General features: G+C 50.4%; 5 protein-coding genes across 6 annotated transcripts; 3 read left to right on the top strand and 2 right to left on the bottom strand.

The window, feature by feature from the left end:
- Positions 1 to 1,450: 1,450 nt before the first annotated feature.
- Positions 1,451 to 3,408, bottom strand: LOC100898177 (peroxiredoxin-2). 2 transcript variants are annotated; one of them, XM_003743408.2, is made up of 5 exons: positions 3,182 to 3,408; positions 2,480 to 2,597; positions 2,196 to 2,394; positions 1,848 to 2,054; positions 1,451 to 1,722 (listed from the first exon to the last, which is right to left on the bottom strand). In XM_003743408.2, exons 1-5 carry the CDS (start codon positions 3,369 to 3,371, stop codon positions 1,660 to 1,662), a joined length of 777 nt encoding a protein of 258 aa, XP_003743456.1. In that variant the 5' UTR covers positions 3,372 to 3,408; the 3' UTR covers positions 1,451 to 1,659. The 2 variants fall into 2 exon arrangements, with proteins under 2 accessions (XP_003743456.1, XP_018495107.1); XM_018639591.1 differs by having other exon boundaries at positions 1,703 to 2,054.
- A 2,653-nt stretch (positions 3,409 to 6,061) lies between these two features.
- Positions 6,062 to 7,100, top strand: LOC100898319 (uncharacterized). Its single transcript, XM_003743409.1, has 3 exons — positions 6,062 to 6,167; positions 6,319 to 6,497; positions 6,613 to 7,100. The coding sequence occupies exons 1-3, from the start codon at positions 6,110 to 6,112 to the stop codon at positions 6,706 to 6,708; spliced, it is 333 nt and encodes a 110-aa protein (XP_003743457.1). The 5' UTR covers positions 6,062 to 6,109; the 3' UTR covers positions 6,709 to 7,100.
- Positions 7,101 to 9,496: 2,396 nt separating this feature from the next.
- ball (nucleosomal histone kinase 1) lies at positions 9,497 to 11,250 on the top strand. The gene has a single exon (XM_003743460.2). The coding sequence runs from the start codon at positions 9,658 to 9,660 to the stop codon at positions 10,939 to 10,941; it is 1,284 nt and encodes a 427-aa protein (XP_003743508.1). The 5' UTR covers positions 9,497 to 9,657; the 3' UTR covers positions 10,942 to 11,250.
- Positions 11,251 to 11,795: 545 nt separating this feature from the next.
- Sply (Sphingosine-1-phosphate lyase) lies at positions 11,796 to 16,074 on the top strand. Its single transcript, XM_003743407.2, has 12 exons — positions 11,796 to 11,844; positions 11,969 to 12,079; positions 12,242 to 12,407; positions 13,523 to 13,701; positions 13,840 to 13,962; positions 14,093 to 14,221; positions 14,302 to 14,538; positions 14,674 to 14,851; positions 14,953 to 15,105; positions 15,195 to 15,384; positions 15,490 to 15,685; positions 15,785 to 16,074. Exons 1-12 carry the CDS (start codon positions 11,830 to 11,832, stop codon positions 15,890 to 15,892), a joined length of 1,785 nt encoding a protein of 594 aa, XP_003743455.1. The 5' UTR covers positions 11,796 to 11,829; the 3' UTR covers positions 15,893 to 16,074.
- A 1,512-nt stretch (positions 16,075 to 17,586) lies between these two features.
- Positions 17,587 to 21,026, bottom strand: LOC100898467 (3 beta-hydroxysteroid dehydrogenase type 7). The gene is made up of 7 exons (XM_003743410.1): positions 20,886 to 21,026; positions 19,185 to 19,387; positions 18,989 to 19,077; positions 18,603 to 18,880; positions 18,336 to 18,509; positions 17,979 to 18,230; positions 17,587 to 17,851 (listed from the first exon to the last, which is right to left on the bottom strand). Exons 2-7 carry the CDS (start codon positions 19,379 to 19,381, stop codon positions 17,690 to 17,692), a joined length of 1,152 nt encoding a protein of 383 aa, XP_003743458.1. The 5' UTR covers positions 19,382 to 19,387; positions 20,886 to 21,026; the 3' UTR covers positions 17,587 to 17,689.

Here is a 21,026-nt window from a genome sequence, read left to right on the forward strand (position 1 = left end):
TCCGCGAAAACATTTCGTAGCATGCACATTAATCAACCCTTAGTCACAGTTATTGAGAACAGGCATGATGGTCGAGCGACTCGATTTGCTTATCGGAATCCTTCAAAAATTATCAGCGGATAATTTTCTGAGCCCATGGAACGGAACGAGCTCGAATCGGGCATTCGAGAATTAGCTCGAATATTGATCACTTAGTGATCGGGTTCGCCGTCGAAGTCCGGTCAGCCTGAGTTAACTTCGTTAGAGCCCAAGTCGATCTTCGCATTATGTGGTTTAGTTGGGTAGTTTTCCTTGAGATCCTCGGTGCCTTCCTCGGTGAGTGATGATAGCCTCCGCCTCTCTCGAAAGTTTTCCGTTCTCATGCGGAATTTTCCTGCTATCGGACTCGATGGGAATCCTGCCTCCCTTACTGCCCTCATGGTGAGCGTTTTTCGATTGGTATACTCCCACATGCTCTAACCTGAAGCAATCCCCGGAAACCGCAGTTCTAATCGTCTTCGGCTGCTGTTGCTTCGGGTGCGTTCAGTTTTGCCTTCAAATGAGCAGACCGAGGGGCAATGTAAGTATGCCTCGTGTCTCTGTTTTGTGCATAAGCAGAAGCTCTTCAGTCCCGAACGACGCATTTGACGGCCGAATTGCAGGTCGGTTGTGATCCTATCTCCCTCTGCTATAGGGTCCCAGCTTGGCCTACGTCGTCAATTCTCCAGCCGCAGCAGCAGCAGGGCATCCCACAGCAACGGATCAACCCGCAACAATTTCACCACTGCAGTACTTTGCGTCGAATCCGGCGTCTAAAGCACCGGAGCCGGATCTTCTAGTATGAAGTGTGATTCTCTCCATCCCGAAGGTTCAGGAACCATCATCGCACAGTAGAAGAACTTCCCGCGATACGTTGCCCTGACCCCTATCACATCATGTCCCTGAATGTGTTCGGCTAAATGAGCTCCTCGAATAAAGGAAAGGCTCCTCGGAAAGTCTCGATTGCGACAAATAAACGTGACGACTCCCGAACATATTGAGGATGATGTCAAGTTGACGAATCCCCCCGCAGTGTCCTGCCAAGCCTGCGCAGTCGACAACCTCAGGCATCAGGGGCGTCCGAAGAATCAACTCCATTAGTTGACGAAGCAAACGGATGCAGCTCCGCCTTCGGTGCTCAGAGCGAGAGGACCCTCAATGCTTACAATCCGAGAGACGAGTCGGAATCTTGGTTCTCGGCTTTTCAACTCGCGGGAGAAGTTCATCCGCCATTCTCAATCGTTCGGCCTAATGAAGTGGATTCGGATATGCTGGAGTTGTTCCACTTTGGTGAACTCCGCCATCATAGGGTTATTGCCCCGCCCCTGCAGAGTGCGTCAAGCAGCAGTTACAGAGAGAGTATGACATCCTATCAAGAAAAAACCGGTCTGAGCCTTATCAAGACCGTCAGAGGCAGGCGAAAAACTTAGACTTTCACGATGTTTTCGTCTTTATTATATCGTAATCTGAGATCTGGGGACGAGCACTCCCCGTAGCTGAACTTCATATCTCTCCGAGATTCTCCGAAGCCCATGTTTTCATCATTCTTCCCTGAAAACGCGAAGGTGATGATAGATTTCCCGATACCGTGAAGTCCGTCTGAGCTTGGATGATCCCGTGTCGTTCTGTGGGTAGCTCAGCTCAGAGTTCGGCTGTGGTGTGTTTCGAGAAGTATTTCAGCTTGTCGTTCGGATTCGGCACGATCTGCAAAACCGAAGCGATTTCCTTCATTGCTTGTCGGATCGTCGTCCGCCGAGTCGACGCATCCAGATATTCAGGGAAATATGGGTTTGCATTCGACACAGATTGGATGATGTGAGCAGACGAACCGTATCTTTCCCCGGTTTCCAGCCGGCGGGGCAGACTTCGCCATGTTTATCCGTGTATTGGAAAGCTTGGATTAGTCGGAGTGTCTCATCGACTGAACGTCCAACTGGGAGATCATTCATGGTGATCTGGCGCAATACGCCGTTTCCATCGATGATGAAGAGCCCCCGGAGAGTGTGACCAAGATCCTCAAGATAGACTCCGTAGTCCTGGAATTGCCCGAATGAGCTTATGATTCATTCAACTATGTCCATCGTAGACTAGACGAGTGAACACTTTGACGTAGTGCTCTCGATCCATTCGGATCGCTACGAACTCTATAGAGCTCTTGGGAGAGCGAGACTACTGACCTTCGAAATTTGGTGCGTGAGATCAGAGAGCAGGGGAATCTGGATATCTCCGAGACCACCTTTTTCTCGAGGCGTTTTCACCCAAGCCAAATGGGTGAATGCGGAATCCACAGAACAGGCGATGACCTCGGTGTTGATTTTCCGGAATTCCGCCACGCGATCCGAGAAAGCGATGATTTCCGTCGGGCAAACGAATGTACTGGAATAATAATTGACCGTCAGTCGCTCGTCAGCCTCTTGCCGTCCTCCCGAGGAACAATTTATCCACGATTCCGAAAACTCACAAGTCCAGAGGATAGAAGAAGAACACCACGTATTTGCCTTTGTAGTCACTAAGCTTCACTTCTCGGATTTCTCCATCGACTATCGCTTGAGCTGAGAAGTTGGGGGCTGGTTTCGAAACTGTAGGGAGTGAACGGGTCGAACTTCAGACTCATGAACAGTAGGGTCGCATCGTTGGAAAGCTGTACGAGAACGCTCGGAGGGGCTCTCCGGTGGTTTTTCGGGCGCACGAGCTACCGTGTCTCCTCGACATGCATATTCTCTGAGAGCCTCATATTTTTTTGGGGCTGAGGATATCTGACGTGGCATAAGGTTCCGGGAGAGAATGTTTTATCAAAGATTGGCTTATGACGTTTTGCCGTCGTGGCGCACAGTCACAATTGCTAGAAGCCGTCAAGCAGGAAAATGGATTATTCTTCCTATTCTCGAGGACCGCGCCGAGAATTCTCCCAAAATAGTGTCGATCGAGATTAGCTCGATAAACAGCCCCAAAACAAAAGAACACCCGGCCGTGTCACGTTCTCCCAAGAGGGAGTTGGAAGAACGGGATCTCGCGGGAGTTGTCTCCAAACTTCTTGCAGAACCCCGAGTGCCTGTTCAATGTGCATGAGCGTAGAAAAACGAGAGCAGTCGCACGGTATGACAGCAGAGTGGAAAGCGATCTTGGGAGAGCTAAAGGGTTCCATAAGAGTTCTGCAACTTACTTTGAGCTTTACTCCAGACGAGGTTGTGGGTTCCTCGGCGAATCGCCTCCTGAGGATAAACTTCACCCATAGTCGAACATGAGTGCTGCGAATCGCCCACCGGGAGCTGAATCGAGTACACAACCAGCAAGAAACATAGAGTCGTGATCGAGAATCTCGGAGATCCACTCCTCCAAGCCGGCGAAACCATGGTTGTCGTGTAGCGTTGGTCGCCGCTGTCGGAACAGCAGCGTGTGTGACGATCAGCAGCTAGACACGCGGAGCACGATTCCTCTGCGAGCCCGCCGCCGGTGCGGAATCATTCCGCACCTCGGCCATGAGAGACAAATATTTCCGCAGACGGTGGCGAGGATCGGAATGTCGATAAGAACGGACACAAGAGCATTTCGTTACTTTCTATGCTTCCAAGTCTCCGAAGTTCTCTCTGTCTATTGTTCCCGAGTCTCTCCCATGTGACGACGCGTCCCCGGAGCATCGCGTAACTGTAACGCCGAGTCGATGCGCCGCACGGGCTCGGCGCGAGCCACAATGATTGTTGGGCTGCTTCGGAATTCACGACGAAACTTTGAAATGCGAGACTGAGCTTCCGGGATCTCCAATGTCCTTCCGGCTCGATATCGGCGACGGTTGCCTGCGTGACACTATGGGACGGTTCAGAGCACCAATGGTTGGGAGCTCTGGCTATCCGATCCGAGCTCCCTCCTCGAGACGGACCGTTCGTGCCCCCCGATGACCGAGGAAGCATCCTCATCTTGCTCTGATTGTTTCAGATCGGCTGCTTTATAGTAGCCCCTTTGAGTCGCGGGAGCCGAGTCCCTCGTCTCCGCTGACCGAACAATGCTCCACACGGTGTACGTGGTCTACACAAGTCGTTCGTGTGATCCGCTCGGCAGCAGAAAGGCAACGCAACCTGTCCAGGGGAGTTATCATGCCTCGTTCTGTCCCGGAACATTGTTCTCAGACTTTAGTCTGACCCATGGTTCAATGAACTCGGTGTCGATTCACCAGGCGATCGTTTCGATGGCTTCAGGAATCCGGGGACCATAATAGGAGTTCCCCCGACTCCCGCTCTGGCGACGACGGGCCATGTCGACGCTGGGGGGATTCTCCGAAGATCCGCAATCTTGACGCGAGATAACTCGTAAGCTTCGGGGAGCATGGATTTCGGGGTCGGACATCTATCCGGCCCAAGAACGACACTCTGCAGCAGAGATGGGATCGAGCTTTCCGAAGGAATCCCCGAACAAAATGACTGCGGCGATGTAAGAATCGAACAAAACGTAACAAGTGTTGGACACCTGTGAGTTCGCATCATCCCCGCTACGCTGCCTGCTGGTCTCGTGCCTAGCTCGCCATGTCGTTTCCGAACATCCAGACTCACATTACGAGCTTGTTCAGCTCCACTCATGAATTGTGAGGGTATATGAGAGAGCACGATTCAGTAGAATAAACAATTGTAGATAACGAAGAGTCTTTACTGGCGCAGTCGATTTGGAGAATGGCTAGGTCACCGTCCGGATCTATGCCTACAGATCTGTGAGTCACGCAGATTCATTCATGGAGAGTTGTTGGAGAACTTCATATTTCAAGGATCCCGTCTCTGTCCGAGACGAGGCACTGCTCAAAGCTGCGAGTCGCTCAGTCTGGCACCGTAGAAATCGAGTGCTGGTGTAGGACGTCAAGAAAATCGGAGGTCGGAACGACCTTACACTACAGTCCGAGTGGGGTCCCCCTTCGAGAATCTCGGCCCGTTGGATTGAAGTTTTCCAAGAAGTGTCCGAATGATTCCCATTTTACGCTCAATCCCAGGAGGGATTGGATCAAAAGTCCGGGGGTGTGAGGGTATATGAGAGAGCACGATTCAGTAGAATAAACAATTGTAGATAACGAAGAGTCTTTACTTGAATTATTCTTTCGAGTATTGTTTTAGTCAGGTAACCTTCGTCTTCATTAGGGGTCCGCCGCTCGGAGAGAACGGGCCAAAATCGATAGCTGGGAGGGTTCTTGAGCCTTCCTTGAGTCATCATTGCTGACCCCGCCGATGCAGTGTGAAATGCAATGGCATCCTCCAGGAATCCTTTTCTCCAAACAAGCGAACAATTCTTAATCAGAATTTCGAGGTGGGCTTGAGAGATTGACGATTGGTCAGCGCGTGCAGGAGCACCCTGAGCGACTGATGTGCACTTACTCCGTGTCTTCGTTTAGCGGAGCGGCAGACCTTCGATACCCGGAAAGTATCGCCGGAGATTTCGACCGGGCTACGCGGGAGGTTTCATAGGGAAAAATCAAGCTCCGCTGCTGGCAAGATCAAAATGGTGTGCAGGTCCCTTTTTGATGATTGAGAGACGGCTCTTTCAGCCGGATCTGCAGATGATAGAGCTCGCTGCGCTCGATAAGTGCCCGGAATCATCAAGACACGTCGCGGATACTTCGAAGACAAGATCCGAGTGCACATTCCCTCGGAAGGAAGCGTTGCTCGTTGATCTCGGAGGCTAGAATCATCCACGGAGGGTTCTGAGCATCGGATAGCGATTAGACGCTGATCCGCAAAAGTCCTCTCTCGTTCTAATGTATCCGGACTCGGCGAAGTTCGGAGAGACTGTCCAACGCTGAGAAATTGCAGACGAATGAAAATCGATTCCCCCCCGAATCGAGTCGATATTCAAGTGGATGGACCAGCAGAGAATGCTATTCATTTCGATTGAAACATTTCGCGCAATTTCCTGCTTATGAGTTGAAAAACCTACCACTTTGATAGCATCCATGATGACTATATAGGCTTTTGCGATGTACAGCCGCAGAATCATGTTGAGCCTAGCTCGTTCACATGACTTGAGACCTACGCCTAGAGGCAGTCGGAGACTTGTAGTCTTTATAAGCTCCATACGGCGACGCTCATTACTTCCGCTCGGTTCAAGACTGACAATCATGGCAGCTAAGCTGATACCCTGCATTACTTTGTGTTTGGTCGTGGTCGTAGACCTCAGTGAGTATGATTCTTCTCGTCGACTCGCCTTCACATTCCGCGTCTGATGACCGAGAACCGTCCCCCGAATTCTCTCATGACTTCTCCCCCATCGCTCTTCATCTTTTCTCAACGAAATTGTGGCATCGATACCCGTCCTGATTCCTCCCAGGTACTGCCTACAAATTGGACGTGCTTGCTCCGGGAAACCGCCGCAGAGAATTCTACGATACTGCCTGTGAAGACCACGAGGGTCCACGCAATCCGTTGGATATTTCGGGATGCGACCATTTCTTCTGCAATGACAACACTCGGCAGCCTATCGATCCAGGAACTCCATGCAAAAGAATTGTAAGATTCGTAATTCTATCCTTGAAGAGGTTCAGGAAACGTGTCGGTCATTTGCGATTCCAGGACGACGGACCCTGCATGTGATCGACTGCTAGAACCTCTATCCGCATTTCAGATGAGTTTCGGACATTGTTTGAATGGAAGATGTTTAACGCCGCAAGAATACCTGGAAAAAACGTCCCGAGATTCAGCATCGAATGAAGGAAAATAATTCCGGTATGCTCTCCACGAGATGATTCGATCTGAGACGCGAATTTACGGCTGGGATCGGTCGGGAAGGAGCTCATACAAACTCACATATCCAGGATCTGACTCTGTGCACACCGTTTTGATAATGTTCGTAAAGTGTTCCGGTTGCTGTTCCGGTATCCGTCTCCCGTGTTCTCCGTTCTGAGAAGGCTCCCCAGATTTTCTGAGCATCACAGAGACTCTCAGAAACCGGACCGCGAGGGGATCCCGAGATGCTTCTACGCTCGAGTTGAGAGAAACTCTGCTTGCATCGATCGAGAGCCATGCATCCTCAGTCCGTATCGACGCTCATACAGGGCCGAGATATACCAGAGTTGTCTTCAAATTCGAAAAATTGCCAATAAATCGCGATTACATGATACACCCTCTTGAGGTGGCGTCCGACGTCTCGCTCCCGTCCGACACGTTGCGTGGACGGAGCACATATCCATTCGTTTATCGGATAGTTCAGGGAACGCGACGATTATTCGCTGCAGAAGATACGGCCGGCAAGAATACATTCGATGTTTCCGATAACTCGGCTAAGAGAAAAGGGAACATGTCTCTGATCACAGTTTGTCGTGCCAGTAAGAGGTATCTCAAAACGTTTCGGGAGAACGGAGCAAGTATGTGAGTTTAACGAGATTCTGAGCCTTGGGACTTCGGAATCAACTGAATTAGAAAAATGAATGTCGTAATCCGATCCGGCTCGATGGAGCATCGATAATTTATCGAGGTTTCGCAGATTCATATGTGATGCTTCTCGATTCTGTCAAGGACTTCGTGTTCCCTAACAGCGCACCATATCGGATACGAAACTCATTTGGATGTCACATTCTCTGGCACCTCGAATGTAGGTCCTCTGAAAATGCTCTCAGGATGAGAGGGGCATCGATCTGAGGCATCGTTATACATATAGGGGTAACCCATCTTCTGTTCTGTTCGGTGTGCCGTGGAGTCAGACCGCGCTCCAATAACGAGGTAAGGATCCCCGGAGCTTCCAGATAAACACCGATTCGCTCGACTGCATCGGGGTGCAGAGTCCCAAGCTTGCCGCTGGTTACACTACCTTCTGCTGCAACGCGTCTCTCGCTTCCCTGGATTTCAATCAACTACCCTGATTCCTTAATAGCAATCACAAGTATAGAGAGTTATACTGAAGTCGGGGAATTCGTCCGACTGAGAACCCAAACACGGTAATAGACTCTGAGACGGGCTCTCAGCGACCTGAGTCAGTGATAGGAGCTGCGGATACGCAATATTTCCACCCATCTGCAAGTGAACAGTCCCGATCCGATCATGTCACGAGGCCCATGAAGCCGGAATCTAACAGAAAATATTCCGCAGAGATGGAGGGCTCGCGCGCGCACGGCTTCGATGATTACGATTTCTACGATGATCCGGGCTGCCTCCTCTTCGGCGGTGTGTACTCAGAATATCGGTATCGTTATGCTCGAAACTTTTTCTCTTATACGAACGATATCCAACGATTGATTCGATAAATTCGTTTAAGGCCGCTCTCAAAAATACGGGGGGATGTTCTGCCTTATCCTCTTCCTACTCTGGGCCTTGAATGTGACCATTCTGGCTTCCTACTCTCTATGGCATTCTCGACCGCGTCGCTATCCTGAGGCCACAACGAGCTTCGAGCTCTCAAGCGATTCATTCCACGTCAACTCACAATCGGCTCGGGCTCGGAAGTAAACGAAGGAAGAAAATCAAGTAATTCATCGGCCTAGAGGCAAATCCGGATGTTCACTCCACTGAGCTCCGATCCTTATACGAATCGGCGAAGATGGGTAGACGGAATAAAGAGATGGACTAGGTGAAAGACAGGAAGAACTTTTCTGGAGGCTGCGCCCTGGAGCTTCTGAGCCAAGGCCATACAAGCTTACACCGATTCCATTTGAGCCCCGGAGATTGATGACGATCTTCAAGCCGGAGCCTTCGGATCTTGAGAACAATATTCGCCTTCCGCAGATAGTGAGAGCAGGGACCCTCCGAGCATGCTTTTGCAGCATGGAATGGGGAGACGGTGAGGGGATGCCAAGATAATACAATTTCGCAATCGTACCCGTAATTGGCCTAGGTATGGAGAATGGAGACCGATTAGGGAGAAGCAGGGGGGAGGGAAATTCGAATAAGAACAACGAGGAGAGCAGTCAATTCTGATTCTGACCGAGGATCTCCCTCCCGCGTAGAACCTCTATCTCCCCATACAAGGAATCCAAGCCGTGAGCTAGACCTGTACGACTCCCCGCTCCCGCAATTTCTACGTCGCCGGCGCTTCCACCCTAAGACGCTCTTCCTCTCACGTGCTGGGTAGCATCCCGGTGATTTTTGACAGATATTCCGCTCTCCTCTTCGTCGTGTCAAAACATCGTCGTCACGGAGAGCGTTCCGATTCCGATGAGAATTTCCGTCCTGCCGTGAGGTTTGAGTTCTCCCCAAAGCTAGGATACATTTAGAGTCGGGGAAACGTCGATCTCATGCGGTCCAAGTGCTCGCACTCACGAACTCAAAAGCGATCTTGTTTCTGCCCTCGCCCTCTCCGTGGCCGCGAGCAGTATGTACCGCCGTGACCAGAACTTGTCGTTGTCATCTACCGGGCTCTCCAACCGTAAGTTTTCCGCCAAATTCCTTTTTCTAGCACAATGGGTGTCTGAGCGGTTTAGTCGGAAATTACGTGTGCAGCCCCCGCTACCTAGCGAAGTACCACCTTAAGTCGACAGAACATCCTTCGGAATCGTTTTTGTGGGGAAAACTCGAGCGTTATACCGTGCAAGTGGCTGTAAACAACGGCTCGTTGGTTTTCTACTGTGGTCGTTGTCGAGCTCGTTTTCCGAACGCGACATCGGTCTTCTAATCTCAGCGCTCAGTGATTCGATTGATCTCGTTGACAGTTCTGTAGCCATTCCCGGAATCAAAGACGATGCCACCTAAGAGAAAGGCTGTCATACTCCCTTCGAATAACACCGTCCGTGACATTTCAAAGAAAAGCTGGAAAATCGGAAAGAGAATCGGTATTGGTGGATTCGGTGAAGTTTTCGTGTGTCAGGAAGATGTCGGGAAGGCGGTCAGTCCTTCCGCGTCGTATGTGATCAAGATTGAGCCGTCGGGCAGTGGTCCTCTTTTCGTTGAGATGCACTTCTACATGAGGACAGCGAACAAATCGAGCTTGGACGCTTGGATATCCCAAAAGAAGCTCGATTATCTCGGAATGCCGACTCTGCACGCGAAAGGACAGTACGAAGTGGACGGGACGACTTATCGCTACATAATCATCGATAGATATTCCAGTGATCTCGAAGCGTACATCAAGAACGGAAAACTGCCGCTGAAGACTGCTTACACGGTCGGGATCAGAGTTCTGGATGTTCTCGAGTACATCCATTCCAACGGTTACATCCATGCCGATATAAAGGCATCAAACATAATGCTGGGTTTAACGGACAAGAATAAAGTTTACATTTGCGACTTCGGCCTCGCTTGCAAGTTCACCAGAGACGAAGTTCACAAGCAGGAGAAAGGAGACAAGAAAAAAATGCACAACGGGACGATAGAGTACACCTCGCGAGACGCTCACAAAGGCATGGATTCGCGTAGAGCCGATATCGAAATACTCGGTTACAATCTCCTGCATTGGCTTTCCGGAAAACTCCCCTGGTTGGGTTTACTCAATGATTGCAAAGCCGTCGCGGAGTCAAAGGAGAAATTCATGGCCGACGTCACGGGTCTAGTGTCCGCTTGCTTCGGAAAATCCGGAAACAAAGCCATAGAGGCTTTTTTAAAATCTGTGGCCAAAATCGGCTTCCAAGACGAGCCGGATTATAAAGCTCTGCGAAAGATTCTCGTCAAAGGACTCGAGGCTGCAGGCAAGAAGTTCGATAGGAAACTGGACCTGTTCTCCGATCGTAAACGACAATCAGATGAGACGTTGTTCTCATCCGAAGATAGCGAAGACGAGCCGCCGAAGAAGCCTCCTTTGAAGGGGTTGAAACAAGAATCGAAGCGTAAGGCACCCGCGAAGAAGAAGACGAAAATTCAGGAGTCAGACACAGAAACAGAAACGACTGAATCGATCTCGGTACAGGAAAATCTCACCCCTGCCATGAAACATGTCCTAGAGTTGAAGAAGAAGCGCGAAGCTGAAAAGGATGCGAAAAAAACCAAACGAGCTCCTCGAACGCGGCGGAAATCTCCACGAAAGCCCTGAAGTGATGTTCTCACGCTCAGTCAATCATCGATCGGATTCTCCGAAACAGGGCTCGCTGTCTCACAATCCGCGCATTTTGTTTGGAGTTGCGGAACCCGATTAAGACGCAGACAGTTCTTCGGACCGAGTCGTATCCTTTCACGATCAGGAGCCATTTGGGAGAATTTGAATTGCGATTCCTTATCCGAAGGCTTTTCGAGCCAGCTCCCTTGAGGAAGATGGAGGTGCTCCCGAAGTACTCTTGTGCCTGGTGAAATGAACAAGAATATCAATCACGCAATTATCTCCCTGTATATAGAAAGATATCGAAATCCCTTCTCACCGTCTCGGAATTAAAGCTAATAGAAGTTTCATCGAGGAGCCGTCAATGTTTCGCGACTGGAATTCGAAATTGTAATTTCCCGTTCGTGACCTTTCAATAAACACAGAATCATGGGACTATGCTATCATCGAGTCACTTAAGTCAGCTTCCGATAGCAGGGGGCAGTGGCGATATATGAAACCCCAAATCCTGCACAATCATGGGGTAAACTATCGAATCAGAGATCCCAGGCGAGCCAATGAATCGTCGAAAGCTCAACCACTGATCCCATGCGGGGACTAGATGCAGAGATCGCTCGGTGTCCAGGAGCCAAGAATTGGGGGGATGACTCAAATGCTCAGGAGGAAGCTCGATTCCCATTCGATATGTGATTGATGAGACGTTCCCGGTGAGAACTTAGAGCTGTTATCAAATCGCTAGAAGGATGGACGAGAGAAGCTGGCTCGAATCATTTATCGGAGGCTTATGGAGGACGACTGACCTTTGAAAGAGGAATTACCCTCGACAGCTAGGCAGCCGGGAGCATGTCAATCGTCGTAGGTCTGTGGTCGCGGCGGTGTGCCGTCATGGATTCTTCATTGGTAAAACTCTATCTGAAATGACTATTGCCAAATGTGACGTGGAATATCCGATGTTCCCCGGGAGGCGATCTGAAACTCCGACCGCTATCAAGTTGATAATCAAGAGTCTGCTCATTGTATTCAGGTGAACGACATGTTCGGGTACAGCTCGGTCGAAAGACCGCTGTGGGATGAAATCCAGCAAGAATTGGACGATCTCCGAAACGTGTATTGGCCGACGGACGGCAAAGAGCTGGTGAGTGACTCCCCCGATACTCGCCTCTGCCTATTTCGAGCGCTCGCTCAGAGTTCCCGTGTGGAGCTCAATTGTAGTGCCTAGAAATCGATCCACAATAATGAATGTACGATTTGATTATCCTCCATGAGACGAGGCTCAAAATCAGTGTTTCCCCTGCAGGCTGACATCGGAATGCTCGTCGGAGAAACGTTCTTGCGATGCGTCGGATTGATTCGACATCGAATCAACAAGGAACTCGAAGGAGTGGAGCCTCTCTGTTTAGTCACGGCCTGCTTCCTTTTCTTCTTATCGCTGTGGGTTCTCAAGCGACTCTTCACATACAACAGTGAGTTTTCTCCACTCGGGATTTGGAACGATCTCCTGAAATCATACGTAGATCTTCTGCATCGGTCTTCGCGTGTGCGACGAGGGCGAGCGGCAGAGCCCACCGATGACCGGAGTCTTCCGCCGTTATCGGCGTTATATGCTCCGTCAAATCTCGATCCACGATACAGACTGGCCCAGGCGGCTAATCTATCGATGAATCGAATGCGCAAACATTCCTCGAACCGAATCGGTCCAATCTGATCCCAGTCCCGTGAGGGAATCTTCACCGGCTGATGAGAAACTAAAAGTCGAGGTTCCGTTTTCTCAGGACGCCCTGACCTACTCACTTGTCTGTTCAAATGTCCCCCGACGGAAGCAAGTGCCATGAGCGGTCCATGCTTGAGCCCGCAATGCACGCTGTGTCGTTTACTAGAGGCGACTTGCGTCATCCCGAAAAGCGAACACACTTTGGTTCAAGGAGTGTTCAACTGTCGATCATCGAATGTCGTGTACTTGGTGCACTGTAAACTATGCCGTCAGCAATACGTCGGCGAAACAGGGGTCAAGCTCGTACAGCGGTTCTCCGCTCATCTGAAATCTGTACGGCAAAACAAAGGCGCTCTGGGGGAGCATTTCGCCGCTGTTGGGCACGATTGGAGAAAGCACTTGCGCATCGTGGTTCTCCAAGGGAATTTCTGGTGGACTCCTGCGAGGAAGAGAGCGGAGCGGGAATGGATTAAGTCCTTGGGAACCTTCCATCCTGCAGGGATGAATCGAAATCGAGGAACCACCTCAAGAATGCCCTTACTTTCTCTCTTCCGATAATGTCTGCCTCTTTGGTAACATATCGTTGCGTCCTTGTGACGCGGATTTTCTACATTTTGCGAGATGAAACGCACAGTTGAATATCTCAGTTCCCTCATATGATTGCCGAGAGCTTCGGCAGAATCGTAGGAGTCATAGACAAATATAGGCAATAGGAAAGAAATTCTACGGGCCCCGACACGCGGAAACGATCGTTAGAGAGGTCATGGGAAACGTGCGCCATCGGGACAGAAATTCGGAGTTCCAGCTGGGGCTTGACAATCTCCGTTCTTCGACAAGAGTTCTCTTGACTGCTCTCTGACGCCTCAGGTTTCGTGCCTTCAAACAAACGGCTGAGCTTGCTCGAGCGTTTTCGAAGATTGCCCATCATCAGGAGCATCTCTGCAAGCAAGATGAGGCCGGTCCTGAAGGATCTAGAGCGCGATCTCAAGAAAGACTACGCACCTGGCTCCTTCAAGAAGGTCCTTCCTGAGGAAGGCCACAAGGCAGTGAGTACTGACATATATAGAGCTCATCCCCATCCATCGATTGATTATCCCCTCCTTCAGGGGAATTATCCCCCATCCTAGAGATTCCAGTTTTCTGCGCGCGACGGCATATGCCTACAATGAATAGAATTGTCCCAGGTTAACATCGTGGAGGAGGTTCAATCCTATCTCGACCTGTCGAAAGCCGACTGGAAAGCGGGCCGGGTGTCCGGCTGCATCTATTCCCCGAACGACATTGAATGCGAGAAACTCGTTTTAGACGTGAGTGCACAGCCCGTGTGAATTGATGCAGCTCGAAGGTGCTCGATGACACCTTCAGCCTTAATCTCGTCATGATGAGTTTCGTTGAGCTGAATGGATAAAATATGTTTTTCCCCGTTTCCTCGCAAAGGTTTTCCACAAGACTATGAAGAGCAACCATCTCCACGCTGATATCTTCAGCGGGGTTCGTAAAATGGAGGCTGAAATAATTCGTTGGGTTCTCAATCTCTACCACGGCGATGCGGACGCCTGCGGCTCGGTACGTCGGTGTTCTTGTTTTGTCCCCCTTGTGTGCTCCGGAAAGAAGGTTCCGTCCTGAAATAAGCCACTCCATTATAGATCTCATCCGGCGGTACCGAATCGATTATGCTCGCTTGCAAGGCGTACCGAGACTTTGCGTTTGCTACTCGAGGAATCACCGAACCGGAGATCCTCGTTCCTCATTCGGCCCATGCGGCATTCGACAAAGCTGCCGATTGGTTGAGGTTGGAGATTCGCAAAGTTCCTCTCGATCCGAAAACTTTGATGGTAGATACAAGGAAAATGCGGAAAATGATCACCAGGAACACCATTCTCGTAAGTCTTCGGCATCATTCGATCAGCGAAACACAGTCCCCAACCGGAACGATCCGAAAAGAACGAGCCCACATTGCGCCGGGGCATCCACAAAGGAAGGAACTTCGGTAGATTGTTCAAATCTCCGTTTTCCAGCTCGTTGGGAGCGCACCCGGCTATCCCCATGGCATCATCGATCCGATCGAGGGAATCGCAGCCCTCGGATGCAGATATAACATTCCTGTGCACGTCGACTGCTGTCTCGGTGGATTCATCATGCCGTTCTTGGAAGATGCCGGCTTCGGAAAATTCAACTTTGACTTCAGCGTCAAGGGTGAGTGAGATCATCCCGCCTTAGATCTAATCGAATCAGGCTCTCCATCGAGGGAACTTATGTATTGAATACGATAAATCACATATTGTCGTCGTCTACAGGAGTGACGAGCATCAGTTGTGATACCCACAAATATGCTATGGCGCCAAAAGGGACTTCGCTCGTCATGTACTCATCGAAGAAATACCTCCATCATCAATTTTCCGCAGCCGGTGATTGGCCGGGAGGTGTTTATATCACTCCTACCGTGGCCGGTGAGTTTTGAGTGCGATTCTGTAAAAGACCGTGTGGTGGTTTCGGTACTATTATTTTCCCCTCTGTTAACGCGCCCTTTGTCCCTCAGGAAGTCGATCGGGAGCTGTTGTGGCCTGCTGCTGGGCCACCTTGCGTTATTATGGAAGGGGAGGCTACGTCGAGGCTTGTCGAGATATTCTGACTGAGGCGAGGAAAATCAAGGACGGCATAAAGGAAATCAAAGGTCTCCGGGTTCTTGGAGACCCTCAAGCCACCGTGATCGCATTTGATAGTGACATGTAAGTAGAGAAGCATCGATTCGCTCGTTGTATCCATGAATTTTTGAGTAACCCATTTGCACTGGGTTGGCATGCGAATCTAACTCGGCTCGGATCATCGCTCAGCATCAATATCTTCGAAGTCAACTCCCGGATGGGGAAGTTGGGATGGCATTTGAATCCCCTGCAGTTCCCGAGCGGTATCCACATCTGCTTGACGAAAATCCACGCCGAGAATAAGGTTACAGAGACCTTCTTGACTGATCTCAGGACTATCGTTGAGAAAATGCTTCAAGAACCCGATAAGAAAGTCTCGTCTCAGGTGCGTGCATCGAGAAATATCGACCGGCATAGAGAATTTCCCGAGCGAGAACGATCGTTGGAGAGCTGGTATAACAGCGAATATAACCCAACTCCACAGGCTGCCGTGTACGGCCAGGCCCAAACATTTTCGGACCGCTCGATCGTGAAGGATCTGCTGCTGAACTACATGGATATTATCTACAGTACTGAGGACTACGTAGACTAATGAACGTCATCTATCTATATCGATAGCTGAAGCCGCATTCCGCATAATCAAACATGTACTACTTAAAGTGATCGATGTAGCGCAGTGTTCGCTTTCGATTGGAAACATCGAAGGATATACCACCAATTTTATTATTGTTCGGAAAGCTCATGAAAATAATAAAAAGGACCAATCTTCAAAGATAGATTTGGATTGTTAGTCGTTTAAGCTCTTCTCGGTACTCTTAAAGATCCTCCGAGAAATGCTTCGGGGGTACTTACGACCTCAAGCTGAAATGGGAAAAGAGCCAATGAAGTTGCGAGATAGCAAAATGGACCGAAGTCCTAGCTGTTCCACACAGCCTTTTCAACTTTTATGGTACTTGGGCTCGGTGTTGTTTAAGAAACCGTGCGCGCAATGTTATCATAAACGTTGAAGTTGTTTTTCGAGAGGGTCATCTCTGAGTGAGCTCAAGCGATTCCTCTTGCATGTCTCTGGCGCTTCTACCGCACAGTCGTCTGATCAGTTCAGTGAGCTCACAGCGCGACAGGGTCGTGTGAGAGTCTGTGCTGCCTGCCGGCTTTCGGTATGTGCCTCCGAAGAGACATCAAGTATCGTGGGCACAAGGATATTTATACTCGGAAAGGAGCGGAAGTCCCGCGGCACAGTTGTCTGGGACAAGAGCTCGCAATTTGCAGCGTTAGTTCTTGTTTTTACAAGGCGATTGATTACAGGCTGGCATACCCCCGAGCAGCTCTGAGTGTTTGTAACAACTTTCGAGACTATACGGCCCGCGTACGAGCCGTACAGCGTAGCAAATCGCCACAGGCTGCTCGAAATTTCGCAGTGGGTAAGGCAACGACTCTTTCCACGACGCTTTCGTCTGCTTCGGACGTCGACGCTTTTTCAGCGGCAGCAGTCGCCAGTGCCTGTGCGCTCGTCAGCCGGCGGCAGGTTCGGGACTCGCCGCCGGGATCGCTAGGGCGATTCCGCGGTTGGCCTGGTTGGCGTGGTTGGATTTACGAGAATCGCGGTAAGGGGTCGACGAGAAGGAAAAATCGACTTCAATCGAGCTGTTCTGTTTTGACCTGGGATTCTCGAACAACCCCCATGTCGGGTTCCAGACCTACTCAGAATTCAATCGACGGAAATTGAAGATCAACACGAGAGTACCATCAAAATTGAAGGAGTCGGACCGGAGTGCCGGGTATTCAGTCCAGAGAAGCTCATGAGTGAATTCCACTGCAGGGCCTCTATTCAGCTTCACGCAGACCGGCGCGAGTTCAAAGACCTCGGAAAAGAATGTGAAGGGTCCGCATAGATTCCTGAATTCATCTTCTGGGTTTGAAACACTATGTGGCGCAAAGTCTCATCGAGAGCAGCGGGAAAAGCATTCAGATTGCTGTAGAAGAATCAATTATACCCCGGAGACTGGGACATATCGAACAGCGATCGAGATTCGCCCGTCGGAAGGGACCTGCCGGCTTACGGAAGAAGACCTTGGAATCATATGGACTCGCGTAAACTAACGGGGAGCCGGGCGATTGGAGCGCTGCGCGAATCGCACTGGGGGTCGGATCCATCCCACTGAAATTGTTTCGCGCGGAGCTCCGCAGATTCACGCCAGAAAGCCTCCAGAGAATGTATTGTAAACCGGATGAGGCCCGGAGGGTAAAGCGGGGGGCTCTCGTTTGTGAATGAGAAATATCGAATGCTGTTGTGCTGTCGGGTACATATGTAGACGAATTTATTTCAAAATGAGCATAAAATCAGGGTTTGATTCGGGGCTCGTATATTGCGCTCCGAGCTCCTCAATCTTCAAAATTTCACTTTCTTGTAGTACTCGAGAGCCCTTTCGTAACTCTCTTCCGGGGTGAAGCATGGATAGTATTTGAGGCGCAGAGTCGCTTTCTGTCTGTTGAAGAACACGGATGTGCAAGCGTAGGTGACCGTTGCAGGCGTCGGGAAGAGCTTTCCAACCTGAGGAGAAGCTCGTCTTATCGATGATATCGTCATTCATGATCGGAATGAGGCGCGATAGAAGGCACAGGAACGTCTTGATTAGAGGGGGAGGGGAACAACAACGGAGAACATGAGTGTTCCTCACCTGATAGATGGGACGGATGATCCTCAAGATGACGCTAATCAGCGACATGATTAGGATGGCGAAGAGGTAGGGCAGACTCCAATCACTCAGTCTCATGTCTTGAGCCTCAACAAAGGGTTTGATCGCGACGTAGAGTTCCTCGAGGGGAGTGTCATCGGTGATGTAATAAATCTCCCCCGCGCAGTCGCTGTTTTCGCGGAGACGATCTTTCGCGATGACGTGAGCGTAGGCGGCATTGCCCGCGTAGGTGATCTGTAAAGCGCAGGAATGGGGAAACCGCGATCGCCTCCCGAAAGAAATATTATAGTCTCTCTCAGGCGAAACACAGACTCTTGGCTGGGAGCTCGGTCCTCGTACCTGGAATCTCTCGTCGACACTCTTGACTTTCTGTACTTTACCCCTTCCGTACAACTTGGCCACGGACATCAATCTGGGGATGAAGTGTTTCTCTTCCTCCCCATAGACTACTGTGGGGCGTAAGACGCAAGTACGGAGAGTCGTGACGCCATCGCTCAGCACACGGGTGTTTGCCTGAGGAACAGGGAAAAAATGATATCAGAAGCTGCCAATCGGATATTGTATTTTCCTCGTCGAAGTTTTCGAGGGCACATCGAGTGAATTTACCTGGAGCACGAGTTGCTCGGCTCGATACTTCGTCTCGGCGTAGGATCCCATCAAGAAGTTTTTCGGGATGAAAGTCGTGTTCTCAGCTCCGTAGAATATATGATTTGAGCTGACGACAGTGTCCGTTGTGGAGGTGAAGACGAGGTAAGGAACATTTTGTTTGATGCACGCGTCGATGACGTTCCTGGTCCCGTCGACATTGGTGGCTTCGAGAGCAGCCGCGTCAGGGAACATCGAGATGTCAACCAGAGCTCCGCAGTGGATCACACAATCGACCCCTGAATTCAATTCGCTTCGTGACATTATTTCTCCGTTCAGTTGGTCCGAGGTCCCGGAACAAATGCTCAGAACCGAAAAACCAAAGCGCTCCCGCAACGAGTACCCACCCTCGCAAGCATCGAGTACGTCCTTGGCGTTTGTGAGGTCGCCCTGGATCTCCTTCATGGGCTTCGGAGTCGCATGCTTCAGATTGTTCCTGGAAGCACAAACGGGATGAAAGGGTGGGAGGGGAGGAGGTTCGATTCAATCGGATGGTTCTCATCGAGGTCTGTCAAGCGATGGATAGCGATTCCCGGGACTCACTCATAAGGCAGTAGGTCGAAAAGGATGATTCTCTTGCTGTTGTGATCCTTTTCTTGCAGCATTTTCACGATATGCTGGCCGATGCAGCCGCTACTCCCAGTGACCAATACGGTATCGGTCGACCGCATGCCGACCGATGGCGCGTGCCAGAGCGACTCGGTGTCATCCGCGCAATCGGCACTCAACGCTGGGGCCATATTCCTCTGAAATAGGGTAGAGGCAGGGCATGAAATGCGGAGTTCGATCACTAGCTCATTCCTCGCTGTCTCTTGCCATCTGTCTCCAACACGATTCGTCTGGGTGGGAGGGCGTCGGCTCCTCCCGGATGGGTTCAAGCCTCGACTCTCGTACCTTCGGGAGCTTCGCATTATCCCGGCATTCGTCGAAGCTCATGACGCTTAAGAAGCCAAGCAGTCGATGAAAGACGCTCCGCGCCAACTTTATTTCGCTTCGATGGCCTCTACCTCGCAACGTGAGCGATCATTCGGTTCAGACACAAATGCTGTTTTTATCCGACAATTACTCCTCGTCGAGGCTATACGCTCCGCTTGAGTCCAACCAACAACAAGGATCCAGCGATCCCAGAGCGCTGAAAAATTCACGCGAGAATCGCTTTTCCCCAACAACCAAAAGAACAAATATTCCACCCGAAGGATTAGAATAAGCCGAAATCGTGAAATTTAGAGCACTGATGTAAAATTCACGAATCCGGCTCGAGCTCAGGAGGGGAATGATTAACTGTGGTCTGACAGAAAGGAGAGCCGCGTATTTGCCGTTCTGGACCGCTTACGTCTGCTCGAGTTGAACCCAGGTCGACGCTCGCAAATGGCAGATTTGAAACTAGAGACGCGATCTGCTTCTTTCTGTGGGGGCCCCCTGAGGGCCAGTCACTTCGCTACACCATATGATTCTCGATCTTCTGCGCGACTTAGGGAAGTCTACTTGCAGAGAAGACGCTCGATTCTCGGATCATCCTGAATAGAGCCCCAAGGCAGGATACCGGACGAGGATTTACGGTCAGTTGGAGCTATTTTTTCCGGTTCCACTCAGCTGTCATTGACGGCCTTTTCGCGGACAATATTCCCGCAATGGAATACTTTGGTGTTGACGTCCTTGAGAATGAATATCATTATCGCACGTCCGAGTACTCGCAATGAGAAGAATGCCGATGGGTGCTTCAATCGAAAGACTGTTTCCTCAACACATAACCTATCCCGAAATATCCTCGTGGCGGACGCGGAAGGACTCCAAACTTGCTCCAATCAGACAAGATCGGGAACTTCCGGCAGAGCATAGAACAAACCGACTATTTCTGATCGCACTTGATGAGAGTGGATATCTTTACCGGAATATTCATCTATCGGCAGACCTTGATGAAACATCTTACATCTCTCTGCTGGTTGAACCTCCGAGGAGAAGAATGCTCTCAGAGAATCCTTAATTATCAGAACAGAAAAAAAAATTTGGCTCTCCTGACTCCAGAAAATTCTCAGACGAAAAATCCTGATCTCTGTACGCGAAAGGTTTCGACCGAAAGCAGTTCTGGGAGTCCCAGGCTCCAAATGCTGCAGTCGTTTCTCGTTTTCGTCTCCGCCACGGAAGAGCAGGATCTTCGCCGAAGCTACACCATGGTTGACGGATTGCCTGTTTCGGGGTCGGAGGGCAAAGCGATTCTTACCGTGGAGTTTGGCTACTGCTCACCTTGGAGATCTTGACACACCACACTTTTCACTTTCTCGGGCTGATTTCCGCTGCCGTCAGTGAAGTAATGCTGGATTCTGCAATGAAAAATCCCTGCCAGCTCACCGAGCAATGTTGGTAGCGGGCCCTTACCCACAGCCG

This window comes from Galendromus occidentalis, unplaced genomic scaffold (assembly GCF_000255335.2).
Source record: "Galendromus occidentalis unplaced genomic scaffold, Mocc_1.1 scf7180000077446, whole genome shotgun sequence".
NCBI classification, from domain to species: domain Eukaryota; kingdom Metazoa; phylum Arthropoda; class Arachnida; order Mesostigmata; family Phytoseiidae; genus Galendromus; species Galendromus occidentalis.